The following is an 18,043-nucleotide window of genomic DNA, read 5'->3' as shown; positions in this document are numbered from 1 at the left end:
TCTATATTTAGTCATACCTAATAGGTAATACTCTTAAATAGTAATAATAAAATAATAAAATAAAATAAAATAAAATAGTGTTAATGTCACGTCATTGAAAATTACCTTCAAAATGTGGGGTGTACAACAATTTATTACCAATTTTTAAGAAAATATTTAGAGATCTTATAAACCGAAAGTTCATAGGCAGACGATTGAACAATTTAAATGATACAACGGAGAAAAAGTTTCTGAAATGTGTAGTTCGAAATGATGGCGCGAGAACAGAATTAACCGAATTGCTATGCAAATACCTAGTGACTCTGCATATAACCACCTCTCAAGAAAATATTTTTAAGACTTTTAAATAATATAAGTGTTTTAGTTGCAGAATTCCCAATGTCCTTAACAGAACCATAGAATGCGCCATACGATTTGCTCTGAGTATTTTTCTTATAGCGCACTTTTGTAAAACAAGGATTGGTTGGAAAATTGTATCGTAAGCACCCCCCCCAACAACTGAAACCATACTGCAATATTGATTGAAATATTCCACAATAAACCATTCTAAGTGTTTTACTGTCACAGAAATGCCTGAGTCGAAAAAAACTACGAATACAATAACGTAAATATTTTTTTAGATTTGAAACATGTTCGAGCCATCATTATTATCAATAGTTATACCCAAATATTTAAACTCTGATACTATTTCAATTTTAAAGCAGTTAATGTCAAAAGTTGCATGTTCTTTCAACATTTTATCAGGTGTATCAGAACGCTTCACTCTTAATAAGAAAATGTAAGAAGAAACCATTTTTTTCTTTGAGAGGAAATGTAAGAAGAAACCATTTTTTTCTTTGAGAGGAATTCAAAAATAAATTTAACGGATGAGTAACATTTAGAATAATAAGAAACCGAAGAAAGTCTTCCTGGTAGATTTCCACGAAAAGTGCCGTGTTTGAACATGAAAACCATTATGCACAGACTTACCTTTGCATACAAAGACTTTCATCGATGAAACGAAGATCAATTTGTTCGGTTGCGATGGAAAAATGTTTGTGAGAAGGCCGAAGAACAAGGAATTCAACCCAAAATACACAAAGAACACAGAGAAACACGGTGGTGGAATAAAATGGTTTGGTCCAATATTTTGGATCAAAATTAAAATGTGCGCTATTGATTACAGTTAAATGGGAGTTCGTGCAGAATAATGACCCAAATTTGCTAAAAAATACTTACATTAAACCAAAATCAATGAAGGATCGGAGATTGTAAATCCCAATATAGATACGAATTGTGGGGAACAGTTCTTCATACCCGTGGAGACATAATGAATTTAATTAGGTAAACAGTTGAAGTAGTTATTAAAAATAAGGGTGCCACTACAAAATACTAAAAGAAGTTGAAACAATTTTACCGTAAAGTTACTTTCTCACTACAAAAAAAAATGAAATTCTAATTTTGTTTCTATTATTTTGTTCATAGTAAAAGAACATAACAATCAAAATTGTACTTTTTATTATTATTTCATCATTATAGTTTAAAAAATAAATTGTTGCATTTAAGCAATAAATTGTTAAAAATCTATCTGTGTAGTCTTTATTCTCCAACTCCTCAGAAATATCTTTTTATGTAATAAAAAGAATGAAGACGAAGCTAGTTTATATTATTTTTTCCCATCACGTAGCTCATTATTTTCCTTTGAACAAATTGGTCATAGAAACAGTTCTTTAACAATTTGCGAAGGAAGCTGATTAAAATTGCACTTATAAAATTACATAATAGGTAATCATCTTAAGCTTAAGATGCAGGTTAAAAAAACGATTTTTGAGTTGAAAGAATAATATAAAATGTCTATCTTACTATTTAACTGGCATAATTGTAGCTTTTCGGAATTCCGCTAGATAAAGTCTGTTTTAACTGTCACATTTTTCTTATTCATACTTTGCTTATGATCAACACTGATAAAATATGATAATTGCCAGTTTAACATGCTATCTCAAATTTCGTTTTATTATTTCCATTGTTTCGGTTGAGATCGAGATTAAAAATAAATTATAAAATAAAGGGTCAATTTAATTTCCCTAAATTCTGCCCTTACAACGTTGAGACACTGTCAATGCGATGACCGATAGTCCCGAAATTAACCCATTACATATACTCATTACATTACACGGTCACAGAAAATTGTCTTTGCATTGAGTCAAAACTGTGTTTAATCGTAAGCGTTGACAGCCATTACGTTGACCGTCTAATAGTAGATTTATACTTAAAATTAAATTTTGACCTTTACTCCCTTGATTACTTTATTTTGTTTAAAAACAGAAAAAAACGTATACACTTTTTTATACCAACAATGAATGTAGCATTTAAAAACAAGGTGAAAATGACAACTTTTAACTTGTTTCACTTTCAGAATAACAATAATAGTCATTAAATATTTTTAATAATGCAGCTTTGTATCTACTTAAAACTAATATTTATTTTAATCAGTTTTTATTTGTAATGTACCAGTTATCTTCTTATTTGATGTAGTTATATTCCTAAGTTACATCGTTTTTAAACAAGTTCGCTTGTATTATCGACAAAAAGCCTTGCGATTTTTCACTTTGACTGAAATGGAGTCAACGAGCTAATCGGCTCTCGATACATTTATTACTTAAAGGAATAAATAAAATCAATTAACTTCTAATATGTGAAAATGTGTTCTAGTCCCGCCGTTGTAACTTTTTGGATTGTAAGTTGATAGTATCCGAAAATTGTTGGTGTCTTCGCCATTCTTGTTTTAAACTATCAATGACAATGTATAAAGGGCCTTATCGTTCTCTGTTTGGACGGTAGATCAGGGAAATTCTCAACTCAATACCTCCTTGTTATTTTGCCTCGGTTGAACATTAAATCGGGAGAGCACCCGTCCATTTTTCAATAAGCATATTGAACAAATATATTTTTTTCGAAGAAAATTATTCACAATATATGGTTGGTAAAAAATTGGTTGGAAAATAAACCAAGCCTTTATAAGAGAAAAGTCGCAATTGCTGGTACAACACAAGCACTCGTTTATTTACGGCGTTTGTGGGACATAATGTTTTGAGACCTAGTGTCTTGAATGATAATGTGTTTTCGAAAAAATCATTAAGAATTAAAAATTTCATTATATCCATAAAAGAAATAAAACAATAAAAAGTGGAAAATATTTAATAAACTAACGAATTCGTTTGAAAATATGTTGAAAATTCTCCGTTGGTTTTTGAGAATAAGACCAAAATATTACCCTAATATTATTTCAACGCCAGTTCCGAAGGCGGCAATCGTCTTTTGTTTATGTGTGTAGACAAGTTGCTTCACATAATCACTTCAAAAGGAATCCAACGTCTTTAATTTGCACGATCTAAGGATCCACGCCACAAACCAACAATGCGAGATAAATCTCTCACCAAAAGTTTCCTTCAAAAAATTAAATGTTTCGATGCGTCGCACGAACCATTATGTTGGTAAAAAATTTTCACGATTTGCAAAAGTTGTTCAAGAGTAAATCTATATTCATTATTTTGTATTCATTTTCAAACTGTTCAATTGAAATAGTATTGGACGGGTTCAAATCTGATATTCACAAAATAAACGCTGGTGTGCCCAAACGCTCCGTTTTGTCTCCGAAGCTCTTCCTTATTTTTATCAATGATCTCTTGTTTGTAACTTCTTACCCAGTAAAGTGTTAAGGTTTTCTATTAAATCTCTGCTTCTTATTTATCATTTAAATAGTTTCACATTCTCTTGGTATAATAAATGAAATACTGTAATTAATAATAGCATTCATTTTTACCTTCTTAGCTTTGATATCTACTTGAGATTAAAACCTCAACTTTATACTAGTCTTAACATTGAAAATATAATTAATTACAAAACTTATTAATTAAACAAATATTTTGTATGAGGCCGAAGAAATGACCTATCTGCTACTTTCTGTCATTCTAGTAAACATGAAAATTGAATATCATAAATTGGTCCATAAAGGGTTAATAGAACTTGTCAAAATAAATATTATCATTATTGACCACATCAGCAATAAGATATTTCATTTCCTCCTAATACACTTTGGAACCTATCTATATATGTGATTGAATACTCATTCCTTTTTCTAATCCACTTTGCATTTAGCAAGCATATAGCCTTTAGGTACTCAACAGTGTCAGCATATGCTTATACATAAGTATATATTGTCATCATGTATAGCTAAGCTAAAAAAATGTAGCTTCCTTCTGTCAAAAGTAAGGTATATTATTCAAGAACGGATTACCATGGTAGTTCAGTTCTTATAAATTTATTTGGTTATTAATGTATTTGCTCCCAGGCAATGAAGATAGAAAATGAAAAACGTCTGTGGCTTCCCGAACGTGCTCATAATATAAAACGACCTACACAGATTGGTTATTCTAGAATAGGAATCGAAAATCCAGCAGATGCTAGGACCAAAAATGACTCGTTTTCATTTTCAGTTTCTTCTTATGCCTTTTCATCTTCTCTAGAAAGCATAGTTGACATAGTCCTTGCACGAATCTAAAGAATATGTATCGTTATCGTGAATAACGATAAATAATTCGTGCGGTGATGTTAATATTAACGTTATGGTATTTGAATGGCATTATTTTTGTTTCAGGATAACTCAAAACAAAGGAAAATTGAAAGCTTGAATAAACTCAAAGAAAAATTGATAAAAAATAAATATTAGCTGCAAGCAACTTGAATGGGTTTTTTATTTTTTTGCTTGCTCAAAATAGGGAAAGATAAGAAATTCAGAAGAAAGTGCGGGAGGCTTTGTCATACACCATCAAATCGCACCTTTTGAGCGCCTGCAACATTCAGTGACTATATATGTAAAAGTTGTTTTTTAAAAAGCATTGAACTTTGACATAGAATACAATTAATAATAATAAAATTATTGAGTTCGGTTGACTAGTTGAGAAAACTTAAAAACATAATAACGGCTTTATGGGATCTATCGGTTTGTTTCTGAGAAAATTTTAATTTTCGGTTCTTGGCAAATAAATATGAATGGAGTGTACTGTTATTTTAAGTATTATTAAATGAAACAAAAAACCTGACTCGAATTGGCTCAAAGACTTAATCTCTAAGTTTAAACTTATTTGTTCCAATCGTTTGTCATGCAGGGGCAAGGTAAGACAGGCGGACGGAATCGAGAGACCCACTTTTTTCGACTTCTCCACCATTGTAATGTCAAAATATTGGAACGAGGTACACTTGAAGCTGATTACATAGTGTTAGTGTTTGGTTTAGTCATTGGCGGCTGGGCATATATACTTGAACTTAGCAAAACAGGGAGTGGCGGAGTATGCCACCAACTTTATTTTTAATTTTTAAAAAAAGTGTTTACATTGGCTCCGGTCAGGAGCTTTCTTGTATTTGGAACAACAAAATATTTCTATTAAAAAATATTTTTAGGTCGTCCTGAAAAAATTGTATAAAAATGTGTTTGAGGACTGGTATCTCACCAAGAAATACTTTTTTTTAGTAGCGAAAGTAGAAGTTATTTTGAAGAATAAATTTAACAAAAACACACAACTCACCCCTAAAAAAACTCTCGTTTATTACTGAACCATAAGTGAACGGTACCAAAGAAAGAAAAATTTTATAATCCTTAATGAAGTCTTTACGAAATAAATGCGTTATAATTTTTGTTAACGGTGAATTTGAACTCAGAATATAGTCTCCTTTGGTCTTCTTTGAATTGAATATTCAAACAATAAACAAGCAACCTTCGTTCTTGTTGCTTCTCATACATATTTTTCACCATCCTTATGGTAAATAAAACCCTACTCACACTATCCGCTATTCATCAATATTCAAAATTCAACTTAAAATGTTAGTCATAGTCAGCATATTTCAAAATATACTTAACAAACTATCTAGAGCCCCTTCTATGCTCACAGATTAATATTTATGTCCTAGCTCAATCCTTTTAATTGTAAATTATAATTAAACATCAACCTTATGAATAAACAAATATAATAAAATCCATACATACTGTGCTGTTGGTTTAGTAAAGAAACGACAGGAATTTGAATTTTTGTTGTAGCTCAAATTATTAACGTATCTTCTTAATAAGAACATTTATTGAATAATTTACAGAAATTTGGTATAACTCTGCATTACAACTGAACAAATATTATTAGTATTACAATTATCAATGGTCAATCAGAAGGGAAAGCTACAAAAAACAGTTGTAAATGAGCGGAAAAAGTATTTAATATTAAAAATTAACTTTAACTTAACAATAACTAGATAAAATATATATATGAATAATTTACCATATGAATATATAAAATGAATTAAAAAATATAGGAATATTTTTCGTTAGTCTCACAAAAGCTCAGGTCGGCGAAACGGATTTACCTTAGTCTTGAAATATTCGTGGAGGTCAAGGGAAGGTTTAAAAGGCGAGAAAAAATCGAATAAATTCCGGAAAAACTATAAAAAACAGTTCTTTTCTATTTCCTATACAAACGTTTTCTAGAGTCAATTTGAAGTTGATTGCTATTGAATAAAGTTCATATTAAATTATAATCACTCACTGTCGTCTAAGCAATTAAGGTGTGTTCTTAACGTCAAAGTTGACCATTTGAAATTCATTACCGCTGCATAAAGTTCAAATTCAATAACATCTATAAAAATAATTTTCGCGTGCGCTTTGGAGGATCTAAAAAATGAAATAAACTATTAGTAGTACTGATTTCCAATTAATTTGGTCGGCTTCGCGAAACTTAATTTTTGTTTGCGATTATCATATCGACATGTTTCCCCTCGAATCCAAAAGATTTGTTTGGATGTTTTGCAATAAGACATTGATCATGATAGAAGATATATGTTTATTGATACCAAATAAAGTATTATCGTGTTTGGGAATGACAGCACCCAATCGTCATATGCACGATGCATTAAACCACGAGATGCGAAGGGAACAACAGTACGACATTGAAGCATTGGCCGAAACAGTTCGTACAAATGTTCCTCAATCAAATCAACAGCAAAGAAATGTGTACGACACTTTGATAAAAGCTGTGAACAGTGGACCTGGTAGAATTTATTTCCTTGCTGCTCCGGGAGGAACCGGAAAGACGTTCATAATTTCATTGCTTTTGGCGAGGATCAGATCGCGAAATGATGTTGCTCTAGCTTTGGCTTCATCTGGAATAGCTGCTACTCTCCTTAAAGGCGGACGAACTGCGCACTCTGAATTGAAATTACCATTAAACAAGCAAAGCACCGAAACACCAATTTGCAATATCGCCAAAAATAGCGCAATGGCCAATATCCTACAGGTATACAAATTAATTGTTTGTAATGAATGCACAATGGCCCATAAGAGGTCACTGGAGGCGCTGGACAGAACATTGAAAGATCTTCGTAACAACCAACATATTTTTGGTGGGGCCATGATTCTGTTGTCAGGTGGTTTTCGTCAGACTCTTTCAGTTATTCCAAGATCAACTGTTGCTGATGAACTAAATGCATGCCTAAAATCATCGAATTTGTACGTAAAGACACTCCAATTAACAACTATCATGCGAGTATTTTTGCAACATGATGAAACTGCAAATGTGTTTGCGAAGCAGTTGTTAGATATTAGATATAATAAAGTTGCAATGGACACCTAGACCGGATTCATAACATTACCCACAGATTTCTGTCACATCACATATTTAAAAGAAGAGCTTATTCAGCGCGTTTTCCCAGTTGGATCAGTTGTCATCATGCTGCGTAATTTTAATTAACCTCGACCATGCAATGGAACAAGACTGGCTGTGAAAAAGGTGATGAATAACGTCTGTGAAGCAAAGGAATATACAAAGGAGAGGATGTCTTGATCCCACGAATACCGACGATTCCAACGGATTTACCATTCGATTTTAAACGCTTACAATTTCTAATACGTCTGGCCTTTGCGATGACAGTAAATAAATCATAAGGACAGTCTTTAGAAGTTTGCGGAATCAACTTGGAGTTACCCTGTTTTGCTCATGTACAATTACCGTATTTACACATCACAAAACAAAACAAAAAATATAGTTTATGAGAAAGCTTTAAATTGATTAACAAAATCATAACAGTGTGTGTCTGTTAATAAAAATTTAAACCTTATAGCCAGTATTTCAGGAAAACACTGTTTTTTTTTTTAAATTAAGCTTCATTAAAAAAATGCTTTTTTATTCAATACGTTTTGTTTGTTTTGAAATTAATTTTTTTATTTATCGATTGAGGCAGTACGAAGTCTGCCGGGTCAGCTAGTAAATAAATAAATAAATAAAAAGTGGTTGGAAAGATTTATAAATCCTTGTAATTTTTATAATTTGTATAGTCCCAATTTTTTTATGATGACATTTATGGTCGTATATCGGTCAACCATTTCCCGCTTATAAGCAAAGACGATTGGAAGTGACTTTAAAATCGCAAGACCTTAGAAGTTAATTCACGATTCCGTATCTATATTCTTAAGGATACTTAAGATACCAACAATCAAATTAGACAGTATAATCTAGTGTATCAGAAAATTTAATCAAAATCAATTTTTTTAAATCCTAAGAATCAAAAAGGTATATTTTTTTAATAATTCTTAATATAATAAAGAGAGGAATATAATGTTGAAATGAATAATGTTTGTGCTGTGTTTTTTTGTTCATTAGCATACAAATTCTTTTTTATCTTTATCAATTTCTCGATTAACGTCGTTATTTTGGTTTCTCAACGTTATTTTTTTATTCAGAGATGAAAGTTATATCATAGCATTTCCTATGTTTATTTACTGGTGATGATTGTTTTAATTTTAATGACACCCTCCCTAGACTTAGCTTTATAGGTATAGCTTCTTTGTATGTAATTATCTTTTTTCTTTACTTCCAATGGCAGATTCTTAGTTTGTTTCAGAATTTATTGTGTCTTAAATAAATCATGATTTCAACATTAAATCATCCTATAGGGAACATTAAAACTCACAGAATGTAATACAAGATTTTATTATAAATATTTCATTGAGGTGCAAAACATTGCTCGCTTGTTCTTTGATATGATATGATAAGACGATGATGATGGTGGTGGTAGAGGTAACATTTTATCAAAACATTTGGCAACAACTCTTCTCAACACATTTATTATTACGAATTGTCTTCATTAATTATTATTTTTCGAATAACTGATAGAGTATGGTTGAGCCCAGATTGAGAGACGAGGAGAAAAATAATGGTTTGATAGAAGAATGTTTTAGCAATTAACTATTGGAACAATCAAAGAACAATATTGGCACTGGCATTTGGGCGGATGTCATCGGGTTGATAAATAATCCTTTCGTTGTAAAATTGAGAAATAACATTTAAAGATTGTCTTTAATAATTATCTCATGAGAAGGGAAAGAGATTTTGTGAGTCTGTATTTTTTGTTCCTGAAAATGAGTAATGAAGATATAGTTTATGGTACTTAAGTGAACAATACGGTGATACGACCGGATACGCATATCTTTACCAACTCATAACTTATTTAAGCCAAATGTTTTATGTGGGTGGGTTTAATTATAATTCCCTGTTGTCGAAATGTTTTAAGTTTTGGAATATTAACCTGGGAGTACTGTGAAACATGCCTTGTTATAAGAAATGTTTGAATATCAAGAATGTATCTTCAGTAGTTAAAATATATACTACTTGTATAGTTGTACCAATTTTTCAACCGATCATTGTGATTATTTTATCGTACCTAATTCAAAATTGTATTGATATTCTTAAAAATTGAACATTTCTTAAAAATGTAACCCCACTAACAATAAATTCTAATAAAATATAATATTTAAAACGATTATTAAATATTCGGGAGCGGATTAAAATGCTGTATTTTAAAATACTGTATGGTCAACATTTTGTATGATAGTTTACGATAGTGTATGGTCATAATACTGTATGGTCAATGTTCTGCATTTCAAAATACTGTACATTTAAAATACTGTATATCATAATACTGTATAATATTGGAAGGAAGAATCAAAACGATTTTTATTTTTTAGCCTTACTTGCAGCATTTTGAAATACAGAATCTTTATATACAGAATTTCAAAATACAGAATTATGAGATACAGCATTTTAATCATGCAGTATTTTATACGAACAATATTTTGAAATACAGTATTTTGAGATACAGTATTTTAAATACAGTATTTTGATCCATACAGTATTTCCATCCCAACCCTAAGTATTCTGATGAAAAAATATTTATTTTTACCATTATTGTATAAATTCCAGATGCTTATTACATTTACATTTTTTTTATAATTTACAGATACGATTTAATGGCAGGAGTGACGCGTGCTGAAGCATTCTTTTCATTTAACTCTGGAGATGTTCAATATGGCATAGAAGCAGATAGACGTTCTAAAATTCTTAAAGCCTATGTCCGAAATACGTATACCTATCATTTGAATGAAATATTTGCAACCATTGTAAATGAGTATACTGATTGGGAACGACCAGTTCAGCATCCAATTAATATCAGGTAAAAAAAGAATTATCAATAAACTAAATAAATTCGAATTTTCCAGTTAGTCTCTATGTCATGTATATTTTGTTTCAAACAAGACCAGAAATCAAACCTGTTATCAGATTTGATAATTAGAATGAGTAACTTTTTGAGCTTTATGGAACTTTGGAGCTTTTTGCTTAAGAAAGGTTTCGTTCTTTTTTTAATACAACGGGGAATCTAAGCACAAAACATTTATTTTATAATATATATTTTTTGAATATACCTATAGAAATTTTATTATGCAACTATTGACAATAAAAGTGAAATGTGTAATAAATTCGTGTAATAGTAAAGTAAGCCCGAAGCTGAATCACTTTTTTAGTAAGACATTATTTCTGACAATAGACTTTGAAGAATTGAACCATTTATTGCACCTGCGTCTTAATGAAATAGTCAATGTCAAAAGCAAATTACGCAAAACGATAACTCATGGATTTAATCAGTCGTATTTACACCCCGGCCTTACAATGACTGAAGTGTACAGTTTATTTAAAGAATAATGTATTCAAAACCACATGCAAAACCTGTGATGGTTTACATTTGAACTTTGAAGGAGCATGCAATGAATCCACTAAGAACGAGTAAGAAATCCAAAAAGAACTCCGTCATTAAAAAGCAAAAGCAGCTAGACAAAGATTTCAAGATTATTACAAAAAAAACTGAAAAACCATATACGTAGGTAATTCCTTTTGATCTTCAAAAAAGCATTACAAAAAAACTGAAAACCATACGTAGGTACTTCATTTTGATCTGCAAAAAAGCATTAGACTAACAATATCAATGACATTCTACAAAAGAAACAGCTTAGAATAACATTGTTCTATAACAATACAGGATACATGAATATCAGGGATGAAATTGAAGGAGGAAGAGGTTCCTAAGACGTTGCTTCTTATCTTGTCAAGCATTTAAAAGAACATGTGGCGTTAGTCGTTACACGAACACATCATTATGAAATCAGATTCTTGCACTGGAAAAACAGCAATATTAAAACTGCGCTTTCTTAATTAAAACTGGTAACGGAACCTTAAAATAGTATTAAAAATGTAGACCACAAATTCTTTTGCGAAATGTTTTCTTCCCTTCCATATTCCTCAACTTAAATAACAATTCTATTAAATTTTTTTTTTTCAAAGAATGCTCTTTTTGTTTCATAAATTATTTTATTTTTTATTTGAAAAACAATAAAAATTCAGAATAATGCAAACCATTATACATACATTTTAGAGTGAATTGCAAAAGTTGTTAAAATCAATAGTTATCTTTTTAACTTCTTTTAATAAAAATTTTCTTAACAACAAGAAGAAGCAATGAAACCCCTGGTTGTTAAATTTTAACGAAACATTCAAAGAAATTACATTGCAAAAACTTACTTTCTAATATCTCAATTATAATTATTCTTTTCAACAGTCCTAATTTTCTTAACCTTTTTGTTTTCTTTTCATATAACTATGCAGAGATGAGACATTGGAAGCACTAAGTGATGCTCAGGTTGTTGCACCAGCTGCACAAACGGTAGATTTGCATTCAGCTGACCACAGAAATTCCTATTTGTACGTGTTCGATTATCAAACCAAGTATGGAGATTTCCCACAGGTAAGCAACTATGTCTGAGGTATCCTGGAACAAACCACATATGCATACACATCAGGCAGTTACACATTGAAACATAGGAAGTCGTTGTATACTCGTACATATATGGTGAAACCTTTATACCTCTGCTGCTCACTCTAAAATCTTTTGTTTTACTATACAGTGCGAGTGTGAGACAGTAGCCAAACAAAGGAAACTTTGAAAGCTTCATGTTTCTATATGGTCATTACTATTTTCCACCTAGACCTATAGGTTCACCACATGACATCAGATATTGTGTCGAATCAACAATAATTTCTCAATTACAGAGAAGGAATGAAAATGTATTCTTCCGAAAGGAACCTAACGAAACATTCTGCAAACATGCTTGAGGATGTTGCCAGAACTCTTTACGTACTTTACGAGTATATGCAATGTATTTGGCCTCGAATTTTCCAATTATTGTTCTAATATGCTTGCATTCGATTTTTGTTTACATACCTCTGCAATGTATACATCTCAGGGCAAGATGCAAGAAATCGATCCTCTAAATTTTATAAAATTTTGACACAACACTCGATGTGAAATTAATAATAAAAAATCTGTTTGCGTATAACAAACCCGAATACCAAAACCAAAAATCGAACTCTTGTACAGCACACATCAAAACAGTCTAAAGCATCCGTAGTGTATATCAAAATAAATTATACAAGCTGAACAAGAAGACGACCTTTATTACTAAGAGAGGATGTCTTATCTACCATCGTTTCATTGGATTTTGAACATTTCTGCAATACAAAAATATACCTTTCTATATTGGAAGTCATTAAAAGGATATCTTGTTTTATTTTTCATTTGTTTTTACATATAGAGACAAGGATGTATTCACGGTGAGGAGTTGCCATATGTTTTTGGTGCACCCCTAGTGGGTGGATTCCACCACTTCAGCAGAAACTATACAAAGTCTGAAATTGGTCTGTCGGAAATCGTAATGCTTTATTGGTCGAATTTCGTAAGAAAAGGGTAAGTTGTTTTTATTTTTGCAATTATTTTCAAAAACAGACTCTCTCTTCTGACTGTATGTAGTGTTCCGTCTTTGATAACTGTTCTTTTATCTTATCTTTGCAACACATCACAAATTATAGGAATCCAAATGAACAAATGGAAGGGGATCATGGGAGTAGACAAGAAAGAAGCAGATACAAAACTGTTGAATGGACTGCATACGAAAGTGTTCACAAGAAATATTTAAATTTCGGTAAGTTAATTGAGTTCTTCATTAGATTTCAAAGTTTTTCTATGAATAATATTAAGTGTAACAGTGTATTTTTTATATTAACTCGATAAACATATATAGACAAAACATAAGATTAAAATTAGTTTCAAAAAAGGTATATAATTGTGTACTGTGTTTAAAAGTTTATTTTTGAAAATACGTTATTTGTATCTTTCGCTTTAACTGCATATTAAAATACTTTTTACATTTTATTCAAATATGGGTACTGCGTCATCTTATCACTTATGGCTGAAACACAAACACGCTTCAGCTTCGGCTTCGTCTGCGTTACGTTGGGCCTGCTTCGAGTTTGCTTTGAATGACACTTTCAATATGACATTTCTAAAATAGCACTTCTGTCATTAGCAGCTGTTTTTTTTGTCAAAATAAAAAAAATATATGAGTTTCGAAATCGAAAAAATTAAATTTATAGCGAGTAGCTTACACATCCTATAATAACCAATGGGAATCCCTCCAAAACAAATGTATTTTGTGTGTTGACTTTTACAGCTGTGGAGCTGTCAGAGAAAGCAAATGTTCAGAAAATTTGAACTAGTCTTCCGTTTTGAGCCACATTACGTAACATTACGTTATTTTCTTACGATTGTTAAATGAAACGTGAGGTCGAAGCTTCATTGTGATAGCACGCATTGAATTCCTATGGCTGAACTCGTAAATGTCAGGCCAAGCCGAAGCTGAAGCGTGTTTCAGCCATTGAAATGTTAAAAAACGAGTTCGAAAAGAACTATCCAAAATCAGACACTAGTTTTCTTTAGCCCACATGCAAGGCTTAATACTTGGAAAAATGGAATATCTTTTTTAAATCAATTGATTAAGTATGAAAAATTAAAACTGCTATTGGATTGAAAAAAAACAAGCTTTTGTAGTTAGTACTTCCTCCTTTCCTTTTAATAATTTCGTAAATTAGCTCCGGTACAGCCTTTTGATAAAGTTAACGATTTTCGATAAAAGCTAACTTATTCTAGGTACTCATTTACTGTGGATGCTAACCATCCCCAAGTTTATTTAGTAACGTATAGATCAGTTTAGGCAGTTATTGAAGAAAGTTCAAATTTGTGTCTAAGCTATTATCATATACTATATTCTTGTATACCCAGATACAGTCATTTAAGATGCAAACACCTCAACCTTAACAGTTCCATAATAACTGAAAGCTTTTAATATAAGAACACCTCAAACACAGCATTAAAAAAGGGACAAGGAAATTAAAAAGTTTTATCGTCTAAAAAAATGACGTGATACCAATTCCGTAAAGCTGGAAAAACCACAATCGAATTTCGAGATTCGAATAATGCAGAAATGTAGGGCTCTTTTTGACTTAATTTAGTGCTATGTAAAGTACTTTTTCCTTTTTAATAACATTTGAAATTAATTATTAGGAGGAAGGGATTTTTGAACCAAACCGCGATAAGAGTTCTTAACTATCATAAAATGAGCCCTAAATTACCCCATCATTAGATTTTTATATTTTGTTTGGTTTAGAAAATCTCCAAAAAGTTCAACTTTGAGAGCTTGACATCAAGCTGGGGACCCCAGAATCGATTTTTGAACCAAGTCGGGATTAGATCACTAAATTAGCGCAAAAAGAGCCCTAAATTTCTGCATCATTAGAATCTCGAAATTCGATTGTGATGTTTCCAGCTTTACGGACCTCGTGATACCATTATTTTTCAAGATTATTTAAGTTTTGAAAAAAAATCTTATAGCATAACTTTCCGTTGTTCGTCAAATTGCGTTTTTTTCTTAAGTTTGTTTCGTTTAATTTAAGACCAGAAATTGAAATTCACTTGAAACACTAGAATTGTTATTTTAAACTATCCAATACTCATAAACAACGATTAAATTTTCATTGTACCTATTCAGTAGACTCAAAAAAAACTTCTTAGCAACGTATGAAATACTTTATAAGTGGGCAAAATCAAGACATTATACATTTAGATACATTTTTTTGAAGATGTCACAAAAACCTTCAATATTTGGAAAAATTGTGAAAGGATTTTCAAAAATGTTTGTGCGTATTCAAGTAATATTCAGCGGAGTGTGTATTACTTGGTCTATTAACTTTTTAACATAGTCAAGAATGTTAGTGATGAGATAATTCTGTCAATACACTTTTCCAAAAAAAACCTGGAGCTTAATGCTTGCATTGCATGTAGCTCTATCCTCCATCTTTTGTTAAGCTGTGGCTATACCAGATGCAACAAAGCTATCAAACTCTTTGATGCACTAAAGTTTGGTCAATATATAAGAATATATTTAAAGTGTTTCAGTTGTTAAGGGATATAATCTGTTCAGCTTATACTAATTTTCATGCACCATATAACGACATAATAAGATTTTAGAATAGGTAAGTTACATGGTTCTAATCTGAACCAATAATGAAAATCCTTTTTCTGGGATGTGCGGTCTTATTTAACCATTAAATTTCAGTTAGATATTATTAAAGTATACTGCTTGGCATCCGCATCTCTTATAAACGCTATCAATCACTATCATGAGAGCAAAAATTTAAGGCAATAAATGTTTCCGGTACAAAATTGCTAGCAAAGAAAGTAACCGTTTGCAAATTGTGGACCCATTCTACTGGTTGGTAGTGTATAACGCTTTATTTAATATTTTAAAATTAATTTTGCAAGTTGATGATTAATTTAAAGAAATAAAAACAACAAAGTAATTTCTTAACTAGCAGATATTGAAATTTCTTTAATCTATATCTTAAAGCTTAAAGAAATCATACAAATAAAAAACACTTCTTTTATCAAGTATAATTAATTTTAATAAATACACAGAACAAAGCCACAACCATTTGCAAATCAATTTAGAGTCCCGCATATCTCGACGTGTCATTCACATACTGATTTTTCTCGTTTACAGATACAAAACCGAAATTAAAAAACCATTATCGAGCGCACCGATTATCGTTCTGGCTGAACTTAATACCAGATTTACATAAGCCGGGTGGTGATGATGTGCCCGCATCGCATCATCAGCTTGACGATGATGATCCTATTGCCGCGCAACAAGCAGAGCCAACAGTTAAACCATTAAATCCCCCCCTGGGTGGTCGAACACAATCAAACTACACCATATTCACGTCCCAAGTATTCTCTTTACTCAATTTATCATCGCCGTCGTCCTCGTTGCACCATAACAATAGCTCCAGCAGTCGGTACAACCAAAAAGTTCCTCACTCATTGGATCCAATGGATTTGATGGACGAAGGCGGAGGCCCTGGTGGCCATAGTACAACATCCCCGCAAGAGGATGGCTTTGCTGCTTATAGTACGGCGCTTAGTGTGACAATAGCGATCGGCTGTAGTCTCCTTATTTTGAACGTCCTTATCTTTGCCGGTGTCTACTATCAGAGGGACAAGACCCGATTAAACGAACCCCGCAACCAAACGAAGAAGCGCAACGAGAATGGTCAAATGCCTAATAATATTTGCGGTGATTTGGAGACCCTAACAATACACACAAAAAGCGATCCAGGGACTATATTAGGCCACCACCATCCCATGCAGCACCATCAGTTGCCTCCGCCAGAATTTGCTGACATTCCACACAGAGCGCCACCTCCGCCAAAACATATGAAATCCACCCCAGATGGGGGAGGAGGTGGCGGTGGAGGAGGAATGATGCCACCTTCACATGCCTTACAAGTGATGGGCAATCAGTGTGGCACGTTAACAAAAAAAAGTTGCATGAAACAGTCAGGCATGACCAACCAAAGTAATCAGACGAACCAAAGCATTATGGATGAACTGAGAGTGTGACATTAATTAACCGTACGTTTTAAATGTGATTTGTAATTGATTATTATTTGTTATATAAAACACCTATATTATTTTTGTAGAACTACATTTTTAATTTGTGTATATGTACAAGTTTTCGTTTTAGGTTTTATAGACAATTTATGAATAGATTTCGATTGTAAATTAATTATAATATGTATAACCTAAGAGTAGTGAGATAAAAAACAAAAAGAAAACATTTTTAAAATTTTTTAGGGTGAATATACTGTTAGTCAAATTATTGTTACTTAATACGTACTTCTTCTTGTCTAAAGTTTTATGTAGATCTGTGAAATTTGTTTCCCGAAATGTTGAGTTGTTTAAAAAATTGTAAATATTATAATTATTATAGATACGAGTGTTCGAACTTTTCATAATTCAGATAATCCGGTGTTTAGTGAAGAAAACAGTTTTAATTTAATTTATAAAGTTTTTAATTTTCTTTTTAAAAGTAAAGTAAAAAGTTCAAAGAAGTGAAGTCAAAATATAATTTTTTGAATGCATATCTAAGTAATAGAAAAAGAAAACATCTTTTAAATAAGGACATAAATATATTTTGTGGTAAAAAAAATTATCGAATAATATTTAATTGATTTAAAAACATTGTAGTTTCAGAATTTATAAAAATAGAGTTTGAACTATTCCCTTCAAGAAGCTCTAGCTGGAGTATCGATATGGATAAAAGATAGGCATACAGAAAATCTACTTTTAAATAAGATTTACTATTAAACATTACACATGTTTTTTTTAAACTTAATTATTTTTTTACATGTTCCAGTCTTTTAATGAGGAGCCCAAATAATGCAACCATATTCCAGGCTAGATCTAA

General features: G+C 31.4%; 1 protein-coding gene across 2 annotated transcripts in view; it reads left to right on the top strand.

Annotated features, from left to right (window-relative positions):
• The window catches only part of LOC129939863 (neuroligin-4, Y-linked), a 286,993-nt gene extending 269,338 nt beyond the window's left edge, over positions 1 to 17,655 (top strand). For both annotated transcript variants that reach the window (XM_056048040.1, XM_056048041.1), the window contains exons 9-13: positions 10,315 to 10,527; positions 12,012 to 12,150; positions 12,998 to 13,149; positions 13,272 to 13,384; positions 16,298 to 17,655. In XM_056048040.1, the coding sequence (XP_055904015.1) occupies positions 10,315 to 10,527; positions 12,012 to 12,150; positions 12,998 to 13,149; positions 13,272 to 13,384; positions 16,298 to 17,196 (1,516 nt within the window). In that variant the 3' untranslated portion in view covers positions 17,197 to 17,655. The remainder of the gene's footprint in view (positions 1 to 10,314; positions 10,528 to 12,011; positions 12,151 to 12,997; positions 13,150 to 13,271; positions 13,385 to 16,297) is intronic.
• Positions 17,656 to 18,043: the final 388 nt, after the last annotated feature.

This window comes from Eupeodes corollae, chromosome 1 (assembly GCF_945859685.1).
Source record: "Eupeodes corollae chromosome 1, idEupCoro1.1, whole genome shotgun sequence".
In the NCBI taxonomy this organism is placed as follows: domain Eukaryota; kingdom Metazoa; phylum Arthropoda; class Insecta; order Diptera; family Syrphidae; genus Eupeodes; species Eupeodes corollae.
Note: the sequence above shows the minus strand (reverse complement) of the source record. Positions and strands in the feature narration are given on the sequence as shown.